This window comes from Rhipicephalus microplus, chromosome 6, assembly GCF_043290135.1.
Source record: "Rhipicephalus microplus isolate Deutch F79 chromosome 6, USDA_Rmic, whole genome shotgun sequence".
Taxonomy (NCBI): domain Eukaryota; kingdom Metazoa; phylum Arthropoda; class Arachnida; order Ixodida; family Ixodidae; genus Rhipicephalus; species Rhipicephalus microplus.
In genome coordinates this window covers 107,615,748-107,638,306 of record NC_134705.1, presented here as the reverse complement: position 1 = coordinate 107,638,306, position 22,559 = coordinate 107,615,748, and the positions used below count along the sequence as shown (strand labels likewise).

Below are 22,559 nucleotides of genomic sequence, written 5' to 3'. Positions count from 1 at the left end.
TCAACTCCTGTGTCCTTGAGTTACTAATAAAAGGTTGCATAGGTAGTTTTACTGATGATAAGTGCGTGCATCATTTTGAATTGTTTTTTCTTCCAAGCCGGACCTTTTTTTTGATGCACGTGAGTACTAACTTTAGAACTTTATTTGCGGTTTCTTGAACCTTCGGTTATAGGGCTTCGCCCGATTTGCCTTCGTGGAAGTATAAAGTAAGGATCCATGGTGAATACAAGCGACCAAGGGCTCTGAGCTATGTGCACTTCATTCAACCAAAGCTTTCGTTCTGGGATTCTCTCTGTTGCCAGTCGTCTCCGTCTTCTATTTTGAGAGGAAGAAGCTCCGACTTTTCTGGCGCAGATATGAGCCCACGAGTGTTGAGGTAGATTTCTGTGGGGTCTGCTACCTCTTGAAATGAGTCTTGCTGAGGTGCGGGAGAGCCGATGGTTGTCCAGATGGTTAGGTCATCGGCATATAGGGTGTAGATTGTCACCTGCAGTCCTTTCATTATATTCGCAGCAATATCAAGGCAATAATAAAAAAGTTGTGGTGAGATAAGAGAGCCTTTAGGAGTTGTTTTGTTGTTTAAAAATGGTTCAATTTCAGTTTGCTCCACGTGTGCTTGATTGTCTGACAGTTTATTTTCACAAAAGAGTGTGCTGCCGATTTTATTATATTGTATTAGAGCACTACTGCACGAGCTTGTTACAAACAGGTGAAAAATTATTGAGCATACCATAGGAATTTCAGTTGTGCTACATCCAACAATTCGCCATATTTAAAATGCCGCATAACAAAAGAACACTTGCCCAACTTGGACCTGGAAGGACCACTTCAGGTGCTACGCCGGGGGATCGCTGTAACGAGTAGATGCGATACTTATGAAGAAAGCTTAGTCAAGCAAGTTTTCAATTTACGTTTTTGTTAACGAGATTTAAAATTGAGTGGTACACAATTACAAGAGCAATTAGGTTTCCACTGTTCATTGTGTCGCCGTTAGACCATAAAAACAAGTGAGCGCCATACGCCAGCGAGTTGGGTGCTTACGAGCATGCATTGAGTGAAATAGATCAGTTTATCTTTGCAAGAATGACCATATCAGCTTTACCAGAGGGTGCTGTTCGCATGAGATTCAAAGCCTTGTTCAGAAATGCATACTGGTAGGTTGATTTCTCAATTTCTCGTAGTGAGCACGAATCTGTTCTTTTTTGTGTGCGTACAGTCTGAGGTCAGTCTCACCAGCTTATATGACAACATTGTTGATGGCTACCTACTGCTGTTGCTCCAAATTTTAGGGAGAACAGAATGTAACTGATAATTGTTAAACCCCATGATGTGTTGCAATAAAGACGCTACTAGGAATGAGGTGAATCAAATTTTTCATTTCACAACGAAAAGCTTAGAGCTCATCAATTCGTCTAATGCCGCTCGTGTTCTGTACGAAAATAGTTGTTCCGAAACATTCACCACTCGGATTCATAATGAACGATTGATCTAATAACTTTCACCGCAATATTATGAACATTCTATCATGTACATATATATGTGAATGCCTTACTTATTTCCTACCAGCAAGCCTGTGCCACAAATATTTTCTATGACAAAGAATACCAAGATAACTACTATGGCTCCCCTTTTTTCTGTTGAGCATATCTCTATTCAGAAACTCACACATGATAAATTCTGTAAAAGCCTAGTGAGCAAAATTTATAGTACTTCAGATACAAATATTACCAAATGAAAGTTTAGAACAGCATAGACCGGGCATGGAAGAGGCAATTTATGCTCCACCAATCGAAACAGGGCAGCGCCTGTCGTCTCATCCACTATATCGGCTACATCTTGTCATTTATACCCGGGAATGTCAGGATCGCTATCACAGTGGCAGCCACTCTTGCGACTGGTCCTTGCAGCACCGGAGATCCGTGATGAAGACGCCGAGACAGGAGGAAGGGAGACATGAAGAGATTTAAATTTTCATAGTATATATTTCAATAGCGCCTCTGATTGCGTTGGGGGGCTCAAAATATAGAGAACTTTCTCCCCAGGTCCCTGGATTGGGAAATTGGTCCGGACCGCGCTGTCCAATAACAAGTCTTACAGTCCTTCCAAGCGTCATTATGCCGGCACCGCACTTACCATTCACACATACACAACACAAACATGATATGCTCGCGTCGATACTGCCTCCTTCAACGAAGCTTGCTTCAAGCGAGCGGGGTGCTCGGGTCGACCAACCACCCATGTCAGACAGTGGTCGTGGGCTCATCGTCTCCGAGGACCATTGCCTAGATATCTGGTGTTGATTCAAGCGTCCGCATCTCATCAGTCAGAGACGCACAGCGTGGTGGTCCAACTTCCGTGTTTGGCGGAAACGCGGTGTCGTGGCCTTGCCTCCCAGAAGATGAAAACCAGCCGGGCTTCTTCGCGCTCCTCCTTATCTTCACAAAATGAAGCGGCTGCATTTCTTTGATCCCGGCGCCCACATAAAGGGGGAGGGCTCGCCGAACGCAACACCACCCATTACAGAGCACAGAAAATGGAACCTGGCCAGACATTAAAATGGCTTGCATGCCGCAGCTGTGCACCATCACTATAGCCGATGTTATGCATTCCGAAGTGGGGTTGAACACGCTCAGCAAATTTTAAAATGAGCAGAAGACAGGGAGGTAAACACTGCATTATAATGAGAATATGTGAAGAGGGAGAGAGACAAAAAAAATCGGCTGCAGATTATGTCTGAACAAGCCCTTTCGGGGCGCTGGCTCCTTTTAGCGTAAGCTAAAATGAACCACTGCCTCCATTTGAGAGCCATAAACGTCCAGTGACTCTGTGGCTCCAACTTTATCATTTTGTTTTGTCTAGGTACACCTAACAACGCATTGCGAAGTATGCCAGGGGCCATCGTTTGCTCTGCTCCGTTATGAAAGCGAATGCAGCCGCTCCTGCTGGAGAGGGCACGTTGAGGGCGCCCCCAGGCTGAACCACCCAGGTGGAATCAGTCGTCGCCTTTTACTGTCTCCATCCCTCTCTTCATTTTTGTTTTAGGCTCTTTTGATCATTGTTGTCACCGAAGGAAGATCGAAAACGTTGAAACAAAGTCATTAAAATGACTTCGTCTTCATTCTTTTGTTTTCTGGGTTTCAAGAGTTAACGTAGTGTATAGCCTTAACTTTCGGTAGATATATTAGGCCATAGTGTGCGTGTAAGCTGGCACCCACAATTTCACCCCGTTTAGTAGCGCCCTATTGTTAAGCTCCGTGGAGGGCGGCTGGCAAGGCTGTCGAATCATTAGCGTGATTCATGGGGTCACCTAACTGCTTCCGAATTGAGCGCCTCTAAAAGAGGTAGTGCACCGTTGCAATCTCTCAACTACTGCCCACTAAGATTGACAACTTTGCCAATTGTTACAATATTCATTGCCAGAATAAAGAAACGAAAGCTAAAGATATATCATCCTTGCCTTGTATCAAAGTATATTTTGAAAACACCATGTGTGGGATAGCAAGCCAACAGAACTACCAGTGGTAACCTGCTACTTGAATTGAAATATCATCTACAATATCAAACACTGCGCAACTTAACAACATTCGGTGATCATCCCACCACCAGCACTTCGCACCACACACTTAACATCGTGAAACGGTGTCGTATCAGATGACGATCTAAAGAGACATTCCGCAGACGATGAATTTAATTTACAAGTCTAGTGAACCAACATTTGGGCGAAAATAATTTGCAAGAATATTCCCTGTACTTTTGTTGGCATGACTGTCTGGTAACAAGTTTTCAATAATATTGTAACAAATAAAAATAGCCTTCAAATTTGCGCTGTATTTCTACATACTATGCGAATGTATACTAAGTTAAGCAATGATCTATACTTTACCTTTCTTCTGTGCCTCCTTGTCACACTTCCTTCTCTTTTCTCTCCCTTTAAATAGTATAATATGCATAGCTATACTTTACATGGCTTCGCTTGCGAGATTTCATGATTGGCTGTAATATATTGCACTGCAGCCTATCTCCTCCTCTAAAACTCACGCTTTTTGAATCCGTTGTCATTTTCATAATGCATATGACTTTGATATACGTGAATATGTGTGCGTGAAGCCATTTGACAAAATGATATAAGGCAGAGGAGCGCGCAAGATAGCCCGGAACCCTGGTGTGAATAAGTGTTATTTCAGTTCTCATCGTGGAGATCTAAACGTGTGAACATAGAATGACGTACTCAAGTAGTTGAATTCAATGCGTCATTGTTGCTTCTTTGAACTCCTAACACAATTGTTATTGTTTTGTTTACATTCAATTTATACGGCGTACTCTTTAGGCCATTGTTATCCTGATTTCCGCAAATATTCTTACTGCTATGACTTACCTGCGACCATAAGCTAAAGGGGCTACCTAAAGAGATATGTCAGTTAAAATTAGATCATCATCCCTCGCATTCAGTTATGTTTTTTTTCGCCACGAAAGCCGTCAACGTTCGTTTGAGAGAGAGTGAGAGAAAAGACTGTATTAGACCAATGGACCGGCAATTTGGTCTCGGTAGCTTTAGGTGGCGGCTCGTAGTCCCTGGACACGGGCGGCATCCTCAGTTTGCCGGATGGCCCAGAGTTGGTAGTTCAGCTCTGGGCTTTAAAGGGCCGCCTCCCAGTGGCGGCGCCGCGGACGAAGAAGGTCCCCCGCGGCTCTCGCAGCCGGGGCGACGGCAGGAACGAGTGACATCGAGGCTTCTTGTGATTTGGTATTGACGACCGCTATAGGCGCATCGCGATTGGTGGCGTTTTCACGTCTGTCATCGCCGGCACATTCACAGAGCATGTGGCTTAGCGTTTCTGTGCCCGCCCGCTTTACATATATCAGTGGGGTATATATTCGGATAGAGGTGGCGTAGAAACACCGAGCTAGGGTAGGAATGGGTTTGGAGTAAGCTAAAGCTTAAGGCATCTCGCCTGTTCGATTTCTCGTGCGGTGGCGGGAACCTACGCCTTTCGAGCCTGTAGTGTTGGGTGATGTCACGGAACGTTGTAAGACAATCACCCCATGACCATTGTGAATCTTGTAGCTGCGTGCTTATAAAAGTGCCTTAATCCAGCAGATGCATCGCCCCGCTCTCGGAGTCAGAGGCGGCGGCCACATAGTAAGCTGTGGCTCGGCGAGTGAGGCCTCGAGCCGCGGCGTGGGCCGCCTCATTCCCCGCGAGCGGAACGTTGGTGTGTTCCGGGGTCCATCGGAGAAAAACCGTGGGAATTTGGGGTTGTGAGCGCGATGTCGAGTCGCCATCTCAACACATTTGAAGGATGCGTGCCGCTTCCCGCGTGACACGGCCGCGCGCGAAACTGTGGACTGCTGCCTGCGAGTCGCTTATCACAATCTCTGCATGCGGCTCTACGGCGAGTGCTAAGGCTATCGCGGCTTCTCGGGCCACCTCCGTGTGTGCCGTCGTCACTGTGGCGCTCGCGAGGCGTTTTGCCTGATGGTCAACGACCACAGTTGCTTGGGCTCTTCTCTCTTCTCCATATCTCGCGGCGTCTACGTATGCCACGTCCTTACTGTTGCCAAACTTCTTTTGAAGCTGCCTAGCACGCTCGTTAAGCCGTCCGATGTGGTGCATCGGGTGCATATTCCTAGGAATCGGCGGAACGATCAAGCGGTCGCGGACTGAGGTAGGGACCTCCACCTTTTCTCCTTGCTGAGCGTTATATCTAATGCCCTGCGAATCAAGGATGTGGCGACCCGTCTTTGGTTTGGTTAAGCGTTCGTATTGCGCAATGTAATGGGCCTCAATTAACTCGTCGAGTGAGTTGTGAAGTCCGAGCTCTAGAGATTTTTCGGTACTTGCGCTGATAAGGAGGCTGATAGCTCTCTTAAAAGCCTTTCATATCTTGCAGTTGCTTTTGTTTTTTTTCTCAGCCTATCCACTTGAGGTAAGGGGCAACGTATGTTATTCGGCTTATTGCGTAGGCCTGCACGAGACGAATCGCGCAGTGTTCGCGCATACCGTTACGTCTATTTGTGATACGACGCAAAAGTCTGATCGCGTCGTCTACTGAACGACGGAGTCGGCGCTCAGTCTCACCATTATGGCCATTTGCCTGTATGTGTACACCCAGAATTCGAATCTCGTCTACGTGTGGTATAGGAGTGCCGTCTGCCAACAGAACACGTATTTTGAAGAATTCCCTTTCCTCGCCACGTGGGGTTTTGCGACCTCTGCTTGTGGGATTGTATATTAAAAGTTCAGGCTTGGTTGCTGAGCACTCGAGGCCCGTTCCTTGCGAGTACTCCTGAACTTTGTCTACTCCCGCCTGTAGCGTTCTCTCGACGTGACCGTCACAATCTCCTCCGGGAACCCAGACGGTGATATCGTCCGTGTATATACTGTGATACAGTCCGGGTATTTCCATTTATTTCTCTGGTCGCCCCATTAGCACTAAATTAAAAAGTAATGGTGATATTACGGAGGCCTTTTGGCGTGCCCGTCGAGCCCATTTCAAAATCTTGTGACTCTTGGTCGGCGATCACAACACTTGCGCGCCTGCTTGCAAGAAAATCAGGTATTTAATTGTACAATTTTCGACCTAGAACTAATGCCTCAACTTGTTTCAGTATCGATTGTTGTTTGACGGTATCAAATGCCTTTTTAATATCCAGGCCAAGAATCACCTTGGTGGAGCTCGTAGTGTCGTCAACAATGTGGTGCTTTAGCTGAAGTAGGGCATCCTGTGCGGAGAGATTGCGGCGGAATCCCAGTATGGTGTGCGGGAATGCGCCACGGTCTTCGAGAAAGTCGGTTACCCTAATAAGAACTGCGTGCTCCATGACTTTTCCTACACAGGACGTAAGCGAAATTGGCCTCAGATTATCAAGCGCATTTTGCTTGCCTGGTTTAGGTATCATGACAACTCGAGCTCTTTTTCACGCTTCGGAAAGGGAGCCGTCTCTCCAGCACTCGTTGACGTAAGTTACCAAACGGGAGATTGACGGATCATCTAAGTTTCGGAGAGCTTTGTTGGTAACCATGCCTGGTCCGGGCGCCGACCGAGAGTTAAGTTTGACAAGGACTGCCTGAATTTCTGCCTCGATAAAGTCTGCGTCTAATTTATCATTATCAACTCCATCGTAATCAGGGTGTTGGGCGCTGTCTTCCGCCTTAAAGTAACGGTCTCACATTGCGGCGAGGATATTCGCACCTTCATAATCTTTAACAAGTCTCCGAGTTTTATGGCCTTGGGCAACCTGAGTCTCCTCCGGACCCAAGAGATGCCGAAAGAGACGCCAAGCACCTGCCCCACGCATCTGCTTCTCCAAGCCATTACACGTGTCTTCCCACTGTGCCATACATACTTTGAACGCGTGTTCCTTGATCTGTCTGTCTAAGTGTGCCATGTGTTTTCGCAATGCCCGGTTGTGTCTTCGGCGTTTCCACCCTTTAAGTTGGGCTTGCTTTGCTTCCCAAATATGTAGCAGCCGGCTGTCGATTACTTCAAGCTTCGCCTCGGGCGGAATGTCACACGTTGCCGCATCTACGTCCCTATTGAGCGTCGCAGTCCATTCGTCTATATTCGTGATCGGCTCGTCGCCGCGCCCTCCTTCTTCTCGTTTCTTCCGGAACATGTCCCACTTTACCAGTTTAAGTTTACGGCCGTTGCCTTTTGAGCATGCTCCACGATTACTCGGGCCCGTGTCAATTATAATCTCTATAAGCGAGTGGTCACTCTCCAAGTCCTCTTGCATGACGAGTTCAAGCCGTAGGTCTTGCGAGTCTTCCCAAAGGTGTTTGCCTTTAGGCGTTTCACGCATGTATCCCCAGGCCCCGTGCGGTTCATTAAAATCACCCGCAACTACCAGAGCTTCCCCGTTGGCGGCCGTGCTCGCCATCCGGAGCAGCTCCCCAAATCGGTGCTGCAACGTGGGTTTACTGTATACGTTAAGGACAAACAGTCCTTGCCCACGCCTAGGAATTAATTCTACGAAAACGTGTGGTATATTTGCACACTCAAGCTCACGCTACGCCACTATGACGTTACGTCTAACAAGCACGGTGACGACCGGTGCCGGAGACGGCGAGCGTGACGGTGGCGACCACGGGCGCACCAAGGACGTGAGCGGAACGCCCCGCCGCCGGCGTCCCACGGCCACTTCCGGTGACCCGCCATGTGAGCGGGATGTCACCCGTTGTTTTCTCTGTCTGCTGTCAGTCGCTGCCGCGTTTATGGCTTTGTAATCAGCAAGTTTTGCCGGAAAATTTGTCTCCTGTAAAAGGATAACATCAGGTTTCGTTGCGCGGCCGCAAATATATTGCTCTAGATTGCCCCGCTTCCGCCTATAACCCTGGCAGTTCCACTGCCAGATCTTATACTGTTGTTGGCTAGTGTTAGTGCGATTATGTGCGTGTCTAGCCGTGGTGACAGTTACATTTAATTTGACCCATCGCCGTCAAGGCGACTTGGGTTTGGCTGAATTGGTGTCTCTGCGTCTGTCAGCGTGTTTTGCTGTTGACTCGGTTGCTGTCTAGCGGACGGCTTGTTTAACGTTCTAATCGGTCTGCCCGCAGCCAGCGGCAGTCGGGCTTCCCTGTTTTCTATGCGCGCCACATGCGCGGTGAGCATTTGAGCCATTTGCTCAGACAGTTTAGTTATTGCACCGTTTAACATGTCATTCATCTGCGCCACATGGTTTCCAAAACGCTCATCGAGGCTGTTTTTTATAATATCGATGCGTTTTTGTAGTAGCTCATAACGTTCACTTTGCCGGGGGGTTCGGATGTCACAGGATGTAGTGCAATTCTTTTCGCGGTACACGGGCGGTCGTCTTGGCCGTCTGCCTCTTCCCCCGAACCGCTCTCATCGTTCATGTCCATCTCCGCCGCCCCGGGTCGCGTGGAAGTTGAGGACCTAAGCGACGAAGGTGGAAGCGGCGTCACTTGTTGCTGCGAAGGTTGCGATTGTGGAGCCTCGTCTTTTAACATAAAATTTTCCGCTTTGAGGATAGCGTTTTCCCGTTTAAGCTCAAAAGTTATCGATTGTAACAGTCCTAAGCGTTGTTCTAGCGCTCGCCCTATTGCTTGCTCCAGCTCGCTCCCACCACCGCCACCAACGGCGGGACCAAGAAAACGATCCGCGGAAGCGACGCCACCAGCGGGAAAAGCGGCGACATCCGCCCATCTCACCTGTTGCCCAGTGCTCATGCGCCCTTGTTGCGATTGCCGCCACGTCCGGTGCTGCAGACTTTGTGTGCCTTGGTTAAAGGCTGCGGTACCTGGATCGGCACCATCAGGCGTCTTCGACGTGCTTCTAGGCGTCGGTGTGCGGCTGCGAGAACGGGACTGGCGTTCCCCCTGCCGCCTCTTGCGTCTCGGCTAGTCGAACGACTTGTTGGGCTGCCGTTACATGAATTATTTTCAAACGATGGATAATGACCGTAGTGACCTGCGTTGCCTCCTGAGCCGATGCTGCTGCTGTATGTGCTGCTGTACACCTCGGCCGCTTCCTCTTCTTCGCGTTGTCTTCGCTCTAGTTGGCGACGCTTGACTATGTACGGAGTCTTGTATCTCGCTTTGCAGCTGCGGTCTCCTGTGAGGTGGCCTTTGCCGCACAGTTGATACCGCGGCTCACATCGATGGTCAGACGGCGGGTTTTAAGTGAATACACTTTATAAGCGACCCCAAACCATCCACCGCTGTCGGCGGCGTCCGCAGTCTTCTCTCTATCTTTAAAAGAAAGAGGACTTGGCGGGCCACAGCGCGACGCTCTACCGAATAAGCCATGGACGCGACGCTGATATCGGTGTCAGTAACGCGCCTTATACACCCTCCCCCTTCGCTCGCTCCTCCACTCTCCTCGCTCGCTGCAGCTGCGCGCGCACCCCTCTCTCTCGCGCGCCCGCCTTCTCTCTCAGTCTCCCGTCGACAGCGGGTCGTGCGATGGATGTCCCGGAGGCAACGCTACCATCAACAACGAATGCAGTACAACCGAATGCCAGCACTGCGCCCGTCGTTAGAGGTGACGGTACCGCGGTGGTTTCCTCGACGTTGGAAGACAAGGCGGCACGGCGGAGGGCTCGTGAGACCGAACGTAAGCGGGCGAAGCGTGCAGCGGATGCCGAACTGCGTGCTCGCGAGGCCGAGTGCAAGCGGGTGAAGCGTGCAGCGCATGCCGAACTGCGCGCTCGCGAGGCCGAGGACAAGCGGGCGAAGCGTGCAGAGAATGCCGAACTTCGCACTCGCGAGGCCGAGGACAAGCGGGCGAAGCGTGCAGCGGATGGTGAACTGCGCGCTCGCGAGGCCGAGATGAGGCGTCAGCATCGAGCCGCGAACGCGGCCCAAGAAGCGGAACGACAACGCAAGCGTCAGGCGGAGAAGGGCGATGAAGGCCGGCTTTAAGACGCCGCTCGCAATCGTCAACGGCGAGTGGACGTTCCCGAAGCCGTTCCAGCCAGTGAACGTGCCGCGCGGGAGAGGGTGCGAGCCCTGGACTTTGCTCGTCCGGACGCGTCGTGAAGCGTAAATAAATAATACTTCGTATATAATGTATCTGTGTACAAATGCTTCATAACAAACAACACTTAGATTGATCAATTAAACTTTAATCATCATCATCAGTAATAGAACTCCCAAGCATTTCCCCGAGGGTGAACATGGTTAAGTGCGAATGCTCGGGGTGATGCTATGAGGGGGAGTAAAGTTAAAATCCGTTGGCATTCGCCAGTGAGTTAACGTAAACTCCCCCGTGTGATCAAATTGCGATTCCCAGGAACCATTACACCATAAAGGCACCATAGTGTGAATAATAAATATAATAGTGCGAATTAATAAATACCTCTCATTGTATCACCCCGTGCATGCGAACTTAATCATGTTCACCCTCGGGGAAATGCTTGGGAATTTTTTGCTGCCACAGCCCCGGCATATCTTGTCCTGCGGGTTGTGGCACACGTCAGAGCGATGTCCCAGCCTGCCACACTCATAGCACACGTCGATATGCTTCCTTTACAGGGAGCATCTGACAAGCATAGGTCCATAGTAAACATGTCTGGGTACGTGGAAGCCGTCAAACAATATGATTATGTTGTCCGTGGTGCCCATGCGCTTAGCGTCCACCACCCGGGAGTTGCGCTGCGTCACCAAGTTATTACCAATGTCCGCCGGGCTCTCATCCTTGGAAATGTTCCTAATCAGGCCTTTTGAAGTGTTTCGCAGGGCGAATTGATAAGCATTAGCAGCGAACTCTTTGCCACCGATGCAAAGCTTGCTGATGGCTCCGTAGCGTGTGGCTCTGTCTGCTGACGGTGTTCTGAGTACAACAACATTTTGCATCACATTGAGGCAGATGCAATCTTCTCTAGCTGCTTCTCTGCCATACCCGCCGCGTTACGTAGGCAGCAAGAAAGGCGATCTATTCCATATTCGGCAACGTTGAAACCATCTCTAGGGCGCATGATGATCTTCAAATCATCGGGTGGTTGGGAGCTCTGGCATTCGACTCGCCTTAGCGAGGTGCCGCAATGGACGGGCACACCTTTTCTTGTAATACGCAGCCGTGGCCGCCGCTGGGGCTATTCCTGTAGTCGATGCGGCAGCCGTCACTTGCTGCGTCTTCGCCTGCTGCTTTTGCGCCGACTTGTACGCGCCATCGGCCTGTTTTGTTTCCGGACGCTGCACCATCCTGCTCCTTCGCCGAAATCTTCCGACCGAATCTCTTCTCCCTCTACCAAGACGACATCCATTTATCTCTTGGAAAGGCCTGGTGTGATTTTGTTGGAAATCTGGAGCTCCGAGGAGGTCCGGCGACACTTCAGGCTGACTAGCCCTACCACCGCAGCGGCCGGGCTATGGCACAGTACGTAGAGACGCTGGACATGGCGTTCGTGCCAGCGTAGCGGAGGGAAAGGCTCCGATAAGCGGCCAAAAAGAGGGCCCACCTGGCAAACTTGGTGATAGAGGAGTCCTTGAAATTTCCGCTGATCGATGACGAGAATGGTTTCCACGATGAGTTAGACAAACCACCAAAACCATAGCAAAGTTACGAAGCCGACGCGAAACACGTCTGCACTTCGTGGCTCCTAGCAGTGTCCTCAACGTTCGTTTGAACAGTTCTTTTTGTTCTGATCACTACATATTGTGTGGTATAAATTTTCGTAAATATAAAGATAACCATAATAAACTGTCACTTTCACTACCTTCATGTCGTCTCGTACTCGCTTCTCGTTTTTACCTGGGTATTATTACTGTCATGAGGCTGTGACGATGGACGGTGTGATTCTGAAGCCGGTAAAAATGAAACTTCCTTGTTTGCTGTACTTAGTCTTAGCAAAAGTAAAACACAAACTACAAGCAGTGCTGCTTTATAATAATAACGCCAAGGTCAGACAATGGTCGGCGATTCATTTTCTCTGAATTGTCTCGACATTGCTATACGCTCGGTTAACCCTCACGTAATCACTGCTACTTGCGTAAGCTCTATTTTAAACACAGTTATTGTTGCTTTGCAGGCAACCTCAACAGAATTGTCTGAAGCAATCGCGAAGTTTTCAAACACTGCAGAGCAGCGTTTGATGCACCAATGGTTTTTCGTAGACTAAGCTAGATCCCAATAAAGTAGCAGACGTTAGGCACGTGGGGTATTACGAAACAACATAATTAAACATGACAAAACATATAGCATCTAATAGAATAAACCACTTACCAAATTTGATCTACCCGTGTTAGGACTTGGTGGATTTTGAGGCTGAAAAAAGTGCACTGCCATTATCAATAAACTGAACACAAATTATGATTAGTCTCATGAAATGTGTAAAGTAGAACAACAAAAACAACAAATGCAAGAATAAGCAAGCACTACAGAACGCAGAACCGTGTACAATCTGTGTGCTAAGTGAACTGCTCTTTTCGGATGAATAGGAAATTTTTCGTACGACTCATACATTTTACGTAAATTGAATACGCAGGATTACAATACATCTTTTTGCAGGCGTTGTAGGCTTGTTTCTTTCTAACCACTGGTATATATATCAGGAGCCTTGTTGAGTCAAACCTTTTCAATTTAGTTTTTGATTTTAGAGCTGAACGCATTACCCTGCTCACTGTCACACAACAACATGCACTCGGTGATGATTGCTGAGTTTTTTATTCTCCCCGTCGCTTCTTGCGGAAGCATGCAGGCTTCCTCGAGGGTCAGCGGTGGCTGTGTTTTTCTGGACTACCTTTACATGTTTCTTCAAGCACAAACATATCCTGTATTTATTTTTTGCTGATTCTTGACTACCAGTGGTGTTTTACAGCGTAAGCTGTTATGAGATCACACGAAGTGTAGCATGCACCGTGAATGCCCGCCACAGCCGCCACAGCTGGTGTACGTAACCACTATTGCGCGAAGTGGCAAAAAACTACGCAATGAAAAAGCACCAAGAGCACAAGGACACACAAGCACACGTCTCCAGCGTGCCACCCGAGTATTCTGCCTCACAGCCACGCTAGTGCTTGAAATTTCTTTGCAAACTGGCCTTAGGTGGGCTTGGTGTTGTGAAAGCAGTCGTGGTATAATGAGTAATAAAGCGTTTTAGGATTGAAAAGGCACAGCCACGCCTCACACAATTCGAATGGCTTAACGATTGATTCGTGAAATACTCCAACTACTTAGAAAGGCTACAGGCATAATTCATCAACGTAGTAAGCTAAAGCTTAAGAAAATTTCACAATTTTTTTGTAAGTAAGTAGCTGGTACTATGGTTTATCGAAAAATAACGAAGGATGGCATAGTGAGTGCCTCCCTACAACGTGAAAGTTATGACTTTCAGCGTGATGGGTACTCTTCAAATGTGCTTGCAGCAGTTACCTAAATGTGCCTTCAGTACCTAAAGGGACTGAAAGGTTGCTTTACCAGTTTTCGCTGTCACTAGGCTGCGCATTCCGCGCCGGCCATGTTGTTTTCAATCCGTGCCTTGCGTTTAACCCGCCTAGTCAGATAATTTATCAGCCTTTAGCGAAAAGACGTAGCTTTTTTAGGAAGTGGTATCATACGCACACGAAAGGACAACGGATGGAGACAAAGGGGTGCTCGTCTCCAAGGAGATTGTCGCGACAGTGTTCTACGGTGAACATACAGCCTGCTGTGTGGATGACTGGACAAATTTGTTATTTACACTCTCATAGGGCTGCTCAAAAATGCATGGCCAACAAAAGAAATTACACGGCGAAAGCGCTCACTGTGTGTCGTCACTTGTCCTTTGTGTCAGCTTTGTTGATTATTCTCGATTATTCAGTCGAGAAAGAAGAAAACGATATGTGGGCAGGAGAGGAATGTTTTTATAGATATGTATATAATACAAGTACAATTTTCTAGGTAATCTGTAATGTTTAAATTATATAACCCACAGTATTCTATATATTTATATATAGTGATGAAACCACTCAATTATTGGCCGATTTCCTAAAGTGGGTATGTACCACAACTAGGGGAACAGGAACAAAGAGAGTTCACGCTCTGAAAGAAATAAAGTAAGAGATGCAACTGAGCCCTAGCAGCGTTCCACACATTAGCACTGCCGCATTCAAAGTTCCTCATATTAGTGTGGGTCTCAGGTCACTGCGGAGTACAATTAAATGAATTGGCAGATGCTTTGGCACGAGCATCACTTGATGAACCAGTAATTTTAGCACTTCCCGAGTTAGAATACTTATCAGGGGTTAGATATAGGAAATATGCTATTTTTACAGATAGTTTAGAAATTATCACACAATGAACAGATTATCAGCACCTCAAATTTCCATGGAAAGCTCAGTGGAGTCTGTCGAAAAAACTTGAAATTATAATCTTCAGATCACGCTTCTGTGTCCCCCACCTTAAACTCTTTTTTTTACACAGAGCTGGTCCGACACTTTCCCCCGTTGTCCATTTTGCGAAGAATCAGAAACTATTGAACATTATTTTGGCTTATGTCAGAACTAAGCATTAATTGGGAATTGACTTCTAGATATTCCATTTGCGAAGCTAGGTTTAAATTTAACCACAGAAAGTGTTCTAAATTTTGGTGCCTCTGTTTTGGGAAATCGCCAGAGAGATGCATTTGACGTGGTGTGTAATTTCATTCAAGACTCTAAACGTTTTTCAACATAAATCCCATGTTTACAGGTACTAAAAAACGGGTAGAAAAGTGATTTTCGAATCCCGATAAATACGTAACATACCGAATAATTCGGGTTTGGCAAAACCAGCTGTCTGGTTGGCTCCCAAAATCAAGGTATAGCAATTAGTCTCTACGTTCTTGTTGATTTTATTCTCACTAACTGAATGTTTGGTTTCTTTCTTTTTTTAATATACTGTCTTCACTATACAACTCTCCCCTTTTTTGTTGTAAGCAATCGTGCAGTTATCATCAATATGAGAGAATAGGTTCTCTTGGCCAATCCCCCAGAGTAGGTATTTGCCATGGATTCTACGCTGCAAACAAACAAACAAACAAACAAACTGTGCGCCCAAACGCAACTACCCGACATTTGCTAATTCCCCAGGGTGGGTATGACCCAAACGTTAGCTACACTTTGTTAAAATGACCAGGTTGTTTAACTTTTTCAAGTTACCGAACCTTAGTTTTGCTCCACACTGCCGGCGAAGACCCCTTTAATCAACGTTTCATGGCACCTGATGCTTTGGTCTACGCAATCCAAGTGACCCTACGAAAGGACTTCACCCGCAACGAAGATGGAGGACATTGAAGGAAAGCAAAAAAAGTTAGCGAGCTCTGGACACGCGCATACAAAATGAAGCATGGCAACTCATCGACACCAACTATTTTACGTCGTCGGATCTTCTTGTAGAGCTCAAAAGTATAAAGACGTGCAACGGTGACCAGCGGGTGCTCAGATTTGAGCTTGAAGCACACTTCAGCAATTAATAAATTGAAGGAAATTTCGCTTCCGTAGCAGAGTGTGATTACAACGCTGCTGGTATTGCCATTGGAGGAAGCGATGTCTTTGGCTGTTAGATAAGATACGCACTCATCGGTTCTTTTCTTCATAAACTTGATATGCTCAATTGAATGGAAGCCGAACGCTACGGCAAGCTTTCTGGGGCATGTTCAACTTTCGAGAATGTCCTTCATGAAAACCTGATGCCGATGAACACTGAATGGTTCCAGTATTTTGAAGAACCATGTAACTGGACAGGCATCGAAGGCCATCAATAGCATTCAAGCAAATAAGGGGCCCTGCGAACACACCAGCACTTTTCAAAGAAACATATACTTATGTGGGACCGAGAAGACAACCGAACAACTGTAATTGGTGAACTTGTAATCGCACAAGTCAATTAATTCATCAAGAAACGTTGCTTCGTTGCTCAACATTTTGGACACTGTGCACATGAAAATCGGACGATTTATTGCACTCGGTTGCTTGGAACTATCCTATGCAACCATGCTCGTCGAGGTCTTCCCGTATAGGTGGGGTGCTTCAAGACATTGCAGCGAAACGAGTGTCTAGATGCTTGTCATCGGAAAAGGTAGTGCAGGAGCTACTTCATTGCGTAGACCTGGAGGTGGAGAGTTAGTATGAGGCATCTATTAGTGGGATGTTGTGTGTAGCGCAAGTAATGTGGCTGATGGAGAGCGCGGAGCAAGTTCCCGACCCGTCAACTAATGAAGCCGTTTGCTTCCACAAAGGCGAACGCCGAAGATGCGCGCATGGGAATGAAAAGAGACTCCTTCGCACACACAGTTCACAAGCAGAGCCGTCCGATTCACCCAAGTTTAGAAAGAAAAGTAGGAAAGCTTTACCGGAAGCGCGTCTTGCAAGAATCACGTCAAGCCCTCGTCCCAAATTGTTGGCATACAAGTGTGCCGTTGACAATGCCACAGGGACGTGACCACTGGGCTGACAATGGTTGCAGCAGCGAGACGAGCTTATTCTCTCCACTTTACGTCATTACCGACAGTTGTTAGGATGACAGGGTGCCTCACTGTCACATGCAAACTTGGTCAGCGCACAGGACCTGACGGCGTACTCACAGCGCTTAAGGAGGCTTCTATGAAGCAATGTTTATTGGCAGAGATGACAGAGCTTGAGCGCGAGAACAGCAACCAACGAAAGGTCAGCCGACGGCGGCCAGCTTGGCCTGACATTGAAGAGAGTGTGACACGCTTAGAAGCTATCCTCGCTAAAGTCATATTTCGCAACGTGGTTTTTACCAATGCCATGCCTATTATGAAAGTGTTGTTGTGATGGGTTGTAGCGATGCGAGCCCACACGTGTGATTGCCTTGTGTGGATACCGTTTGTTCAACCGAGGGTTGAAAGGGGTGTGTTTGAATGTGAAATGGGGAGCGGAGGTTCGGGCTTGCACCTGAGAAGAAGAGGCCTGAGCGCTACATTAAAGCGTCTCTTCAGTGAATTACGGCTCTTACTTCACGCTGCCTCAGTGCACTCGGGTCATTGAGGGGAACAAATTCCGCACCTCAAACTCTTTCGCTCCTTAGCTAGTGTAGAGGCTAGTCAAGGAGAAAGAAATTAACTGGCGCAGGTGGCAGGACACCGTCAGGCTCTGTGCGCTGACAAGGTATGCGTGCGATAGCGAGGCGCTCCGCCATCATAACAATACTCGGTAATCATTTATAGCGGGGGAAGATGAGCTCGTCTCCGTGCCAAAAGCATGGTAAGGCTTCACTCTCAATGGCACACGTGCATGCCAACAATGACTTAAACTCAGACTAAAAGTTGTGTTGGCACACAACTAAAAGGAGCAACGCAGTAAAAGAGATTCACTCTAAAGACTGCCACCACATTGTTCGAATTGTAAAGCAAGGCGCTTCACCATCGTGTGCAACCCCAAATGAATTAAGAAGTAGGCCTCAATTGAATCAAGGAGTCCGAGTTTGCAAGTCAATATGAATAAATCTTTACCGCAAAATATAGAGAACGTCGGTTTCCTACAACTCTTCTGAGCGTGGGTGATAAACCAATGTGTGCTCAGTTTCATTGAATCCATTGAACACGCAATGAATGCAATGGTATTTAAAGGAGCTAGTGGATCATCAAAAAGAAGACTGGACATTTTCAAGGCGATGATGATAAATGAAATCGTTCATTCCAAACTTAATATAAAATCACAAGAGTTCTGTTTATCTGTGAGCAGCTGACACAACTTTCACTGGAAATTCGTATATGAGTGTGACACGTGAGTCAAAGCAGAAGAAAACAGAGAAATATCGGACACTTTGGAAAAAATCTTGATGCACCGTTTTATCCAAACAAGTCTTAGCGAGCGCATCGTAGCTTTGTACACCCTTGAAGTCTTAATAGTATCGCGTTAGCTTTGCCGTAAGAATACGGTTGCGCGAAATATTGACAGATTTATTGAAAATTGTGACAAGCTGCGCAAACACATATAGCTTGACTGTCGATTGTTGACGACCCAGAATCATGGTTGTGCCTTGCAAGGCCAATGATTGTGTTTATTAGCGTTATTTGATTCCTCTTAGTGAAGTAGTTATACCTAAATCTCAACATAGTGTGAAATATGCTTTGCAAGTACCAATGTGATTGTCCGCTTAAGTGTTGTGAGTTCACTTCGCAATCGTAGCAGATAGGCGATATGAGGAATATTTTATGAAACACAATATTAACGTAGTTTATATTGGGTAGAAGCACTTACCTCACTAGTACCAGCAACAGGGCTTAATGGCGGTGGAGACTGAAAAAAGTACAGCATGATAGTTAGGAATAACTAACGCCTATATAAAAAAAACGTGATGATTAGTATCATTTTGACAGCAAAATTGGCAAATTTACAGTACGAGATGTCTGGTTACCAATATTTTTACGAAAACATTTTTTTGTCTGTTGGTTCAGTATGCAACATGGTCGCATGTCTCCGTGGCCGAGGCGACGAGGATGTATATACCTCGTTGCTAGACTGTTAGGAAAATAATAAACATAGACGGTGACTAGAACAAAAACTGCACATGCTAGACACGATTTAGACATTTACGTTGGAGAAAATGCTAAGCCCACGGCCACGTAGACTAAACATCCAATCAATGAATTACCGTTATATTCCTTTAAAATTCTCTGTGATATTCAAGACGATATACTGTTGTGCGATACTTGAATAAAGAAATTTTAGTCTCTCTGTCCATTTGTTTTTACTGTCACACGAATCAGCCGCCCACCGGATGTTTAAGCGTTTTTTAGTTCAACGCCCAATTATCTTTATAATGTTGCTGGCTTCACACATGTGAACATTACTGAAGAAAAAGCAAATAATAAACCTGCCGTAAACGCCCTAGTGTTTCTTATGCTGTGCTGACAATTTGATGCTATGCATAAAAAGCCGATGTTTACTGAACTTCGCAATGACACATGGCACTGCCACCTACCACCACCTAGCAGTGGCTCTGCGCTCGACAATATTCTCTTTCCCAACTGATCATGTTATTCCCAACGGAGTACTCTATCCACTACACTATGACAGAAGATGGTGAGGTGTTAGTAAAACAACTTTTATCCAACGTACACACCATTCGGCCTCAACCTTAGAAGTCGCACAGTCAAGATATGTACAATCCTACATTCAAAATAACCTTCGTGTCTTAATTAGACACAAACCAAAGACTGACAGCACCGAATGATACGCAAATGTTGGCAAGATAACAAAGTTTTCTGAAGAATTCAAATTTTAACACTAAAAACATCAAATGGATTTAGGAGCAGCCACCGTTTGTCGGCTGTTACTGCCATTTTTTACTTTATAGCAAATTTTTGTTTTTTCCACTTCTGAGCATTTACAAGAGTTTTTTGATGACTAGTTCAATAAATACGTGTGTACAGGACTCAATATAGAGATTAATATGTTCTCGCGCAAGCGATGACATGACAGTACAGCGGGCAAGCCCGCGTACTAAAATTCGGTTCTGTCGATAGCTACATATAAAAAACAGCCCTATGAAGTATTATACAATCCTTTGTAGAAGTATGCGATTGTTTAAGTTCATGAAGGCGGACAACATTACCGAAATAATGTTACGCGTTCTTGCATAGGAGTTGGAGAAGGAGCAGCTACATTGCGACCAGCAGCTCTCGGTGACAGCCTGGGCGGCTGAAAGCACGTCGGATTGATGGTCATCTCAGTCTATGCCGATACCGCACAGAACAAGTGATAATTCATTAGGGTTAACATAAATGCAAATTTCAACATACAGTCGTGTGACTTTTGCGTTGCGTGTGCTTAAAGAAAAAACCACCGGCATCATGTACAGGGTTACGGCCAATGTGCGGAATCAAAGACTCGCTGGGCCGAGCTCTAGGGTACAGCGATCTCAGCGCCACTGTTTGTGATAGTTCAATTTTCCGCATTTGAGGTTCGGTAAGACAAACTTTAGTGTGGGATGCAACGGACTGAGATTTGTTGTTTAATTGCTGTTCAGGATATCCTTTTTTAGGTCGTATTGTTCCATGGCTTCAAAATAGGCCAATTTTTCAAGTGTCACCCACCCTGTTTCAGTAAGTCTAAACCGTTCGAGTTGATTTACTAGGGTTGCTTCCAAGAGCTTCTCCGTGGTATTGGGGAGAACTTAGAAAACTTGTCACTGTGCGGAAACCCGTTCAAAGAACCCTATGACAGCATTCGTCGTCTTTCTTATGAGTGTATTCAGTTTTCAACTTCTGTATCCTTGAGTTACTAATAAAAGGTTCCATAAGTACTTTTACTAGTGATAAGTGCGTGCACCATTTTGAATTTTTCTCTTTCTTCCAAGCCGGGCCTTTTCTTTGATGCACAAGAAAACGAACTTTCAAACTTTGTTTGTGGTTTCTGGAAGCTTTGATAATAGGGCTTCGCCCGATTTGCCTTCGTGGAAATATAGAGTAATAATCCATGGTGAATACGAGTGACTAAGAACTCTGAGCTATGTGCACTTCATTCAACCAAAGCTTTTGATTTGAGATTCTCCCTGTTGCCGGTCGTCCCCGTCTCCTTTTTTGAGCGGAAGAAGCTCCGACTGTTCTGGCACAGATATGAGCCCACGAGTGTTGAGGTAGATTTCTGTGTGGTCGACTACCTCTTGAAGTGAATCCTGCTGACGTGCGGGAGAGCCAACGGTTGTCCAAATGGTTAGGTCATCTTCATATAAGGTGTAGATTGTCACCTGCATTCCTTTCAATATATTCGCTGATTTATTCAGGAAAAAAAGTAGTAGGGAAAGAACAGAGCCTTGAGGAGTTCCTTAATTTAAGAATGGTCCAAATTCAGTTTGCTCCACGTGGCCCAAATTGTCTCACAGTTTATTTTCACAATACAGTGTGCTGCAGATTCTAATATATGTACTAGAACACTATTGCACGAGCTTGTTACAAACAGGTGAAAAATTTAGCATACCTTAGGAATTTCGAATGTGCTACATTCAACGATTCACCATAGTAAAAACACGCCGCATAACAAAAGAACACTTGCCCAACTGGGACCAGGAAGGACCACTTCAGGTGCTAAGCCGGGGGATCGCTGTAATGAGTAAATTCGATATTCATGAAGAAAGCTTAGTCCAAGAAATTTTCACAACTTTATGTTTTTGTTAACAAAATAATAATTGAACGGTACACAATTACAGGACCAATTAAGTTTCCAATACTCACTGTGTCACCTTTAGACAATAAATATAAATAAGGGCCATGCGCAAGCGACTGGGTGCTTACGAGCATACATTGAGTGCAAGAGATCAGTTTATCTTGGCAAATGACCATATCAGCTTTACTAGAGGGTGCTGTTCGCACGAGGTTCTAAGCCTTGTTCAAAAATGCATACCAGTTGGTTAATTTCTCAATTTCTTATAGTAAGCACGAGTCTGTTCTGTTTTGTGTGCGTACAGTCTGAGCCCAGTCTCACCAGCGTATTTAAGAACATTGTTGATGGCTAGCTGCTGCTGTTGCTCCAAATTTTAAAGGGAACAGAATGTAACTGATATCTGTTGAACTCCGTGATGTTTTGCAGACGCTACTACGAATTTGGAGAATAAAATTTTTCATTTTACAACCAAAAATTCAGAGCCCATCAATCCACCTAATGCCGCTCGTGTTCTGCGCGAAAATAGTGGTCCCGAAACATTCCCCACTCGGACTCGTAATAAACGATAGAACTAGTAACTTTTACCGCAATATTGTCAACATTCTATCATGTACATTTATATGTGTATAGCTTGCTTATTTCCTACCAACCAGTCTGTGCCATGAAGATGTCCTATGTCAAGGACTACCAAAATTACTACTAAGCCTCCCCTTTTTTTTCTGTTGAGCACACCGCTATTCACAAACTCACACATGATAAATTCTGTAAAAGCATGGTGAACAAAATTTGTAGTATTTGAGCTACAAATGGTACCAAATGAAAGTTTACAACAGCAGGGACCTGGCATGGAAGCAGCAACTTACGCTCCGCCAATCGAAACAGAGCAGTGCCTGTCGTTTCATGAACTACAGCGGCTACACTTTCTCATTTATACCCGAAAATGTCGGGAATTACTATCACAGTGGCAGCCACTGTTGCGACTGGCCTTCCCAGCACCGGGGATTTGGAA

General features: G+C 46.1%; 1 protein-coding gene across 4 annotated transcripts in view; it reads right to left on the bottom strand.

Moving 5' to 3' along the window:
• The window catches only part of LOC119167424 (uncharacterized), a 179,600-nt gene that overhangs the window by 37,529 nt on the left and 119,512 nt on the right, over positions 1–22,559 (bottom strand). For 3 of the 4 annotated variants that reach the window (XM_075866399.1, XM_075866401.1, XM_075866400.1), the window contains 4 exons: positions 21,443–21,490; positions 18,647–18,685; positions 12,687–12,728; positions 804–851 (listed from right to left, as the gene is read on the bottom strand). The exons of the other annotated variant lie outside the window; for it this stretch is intronic. In XM_075866399.1, coding sequence (XP_075722514.1) covers positions 804–851; positions 12,687–12,728; positions 18,647–18,685; positions 21,443–21,490 — 177 coding nt within the window. The remainder of the gene's footprint in view (positions 1–803; positions 852–12,686; positions 12,729–18,646; positions 18,686–21,442; positions 21,491–22,559) is intronic. 4 annotated transcript variants of the gene reach the window in all.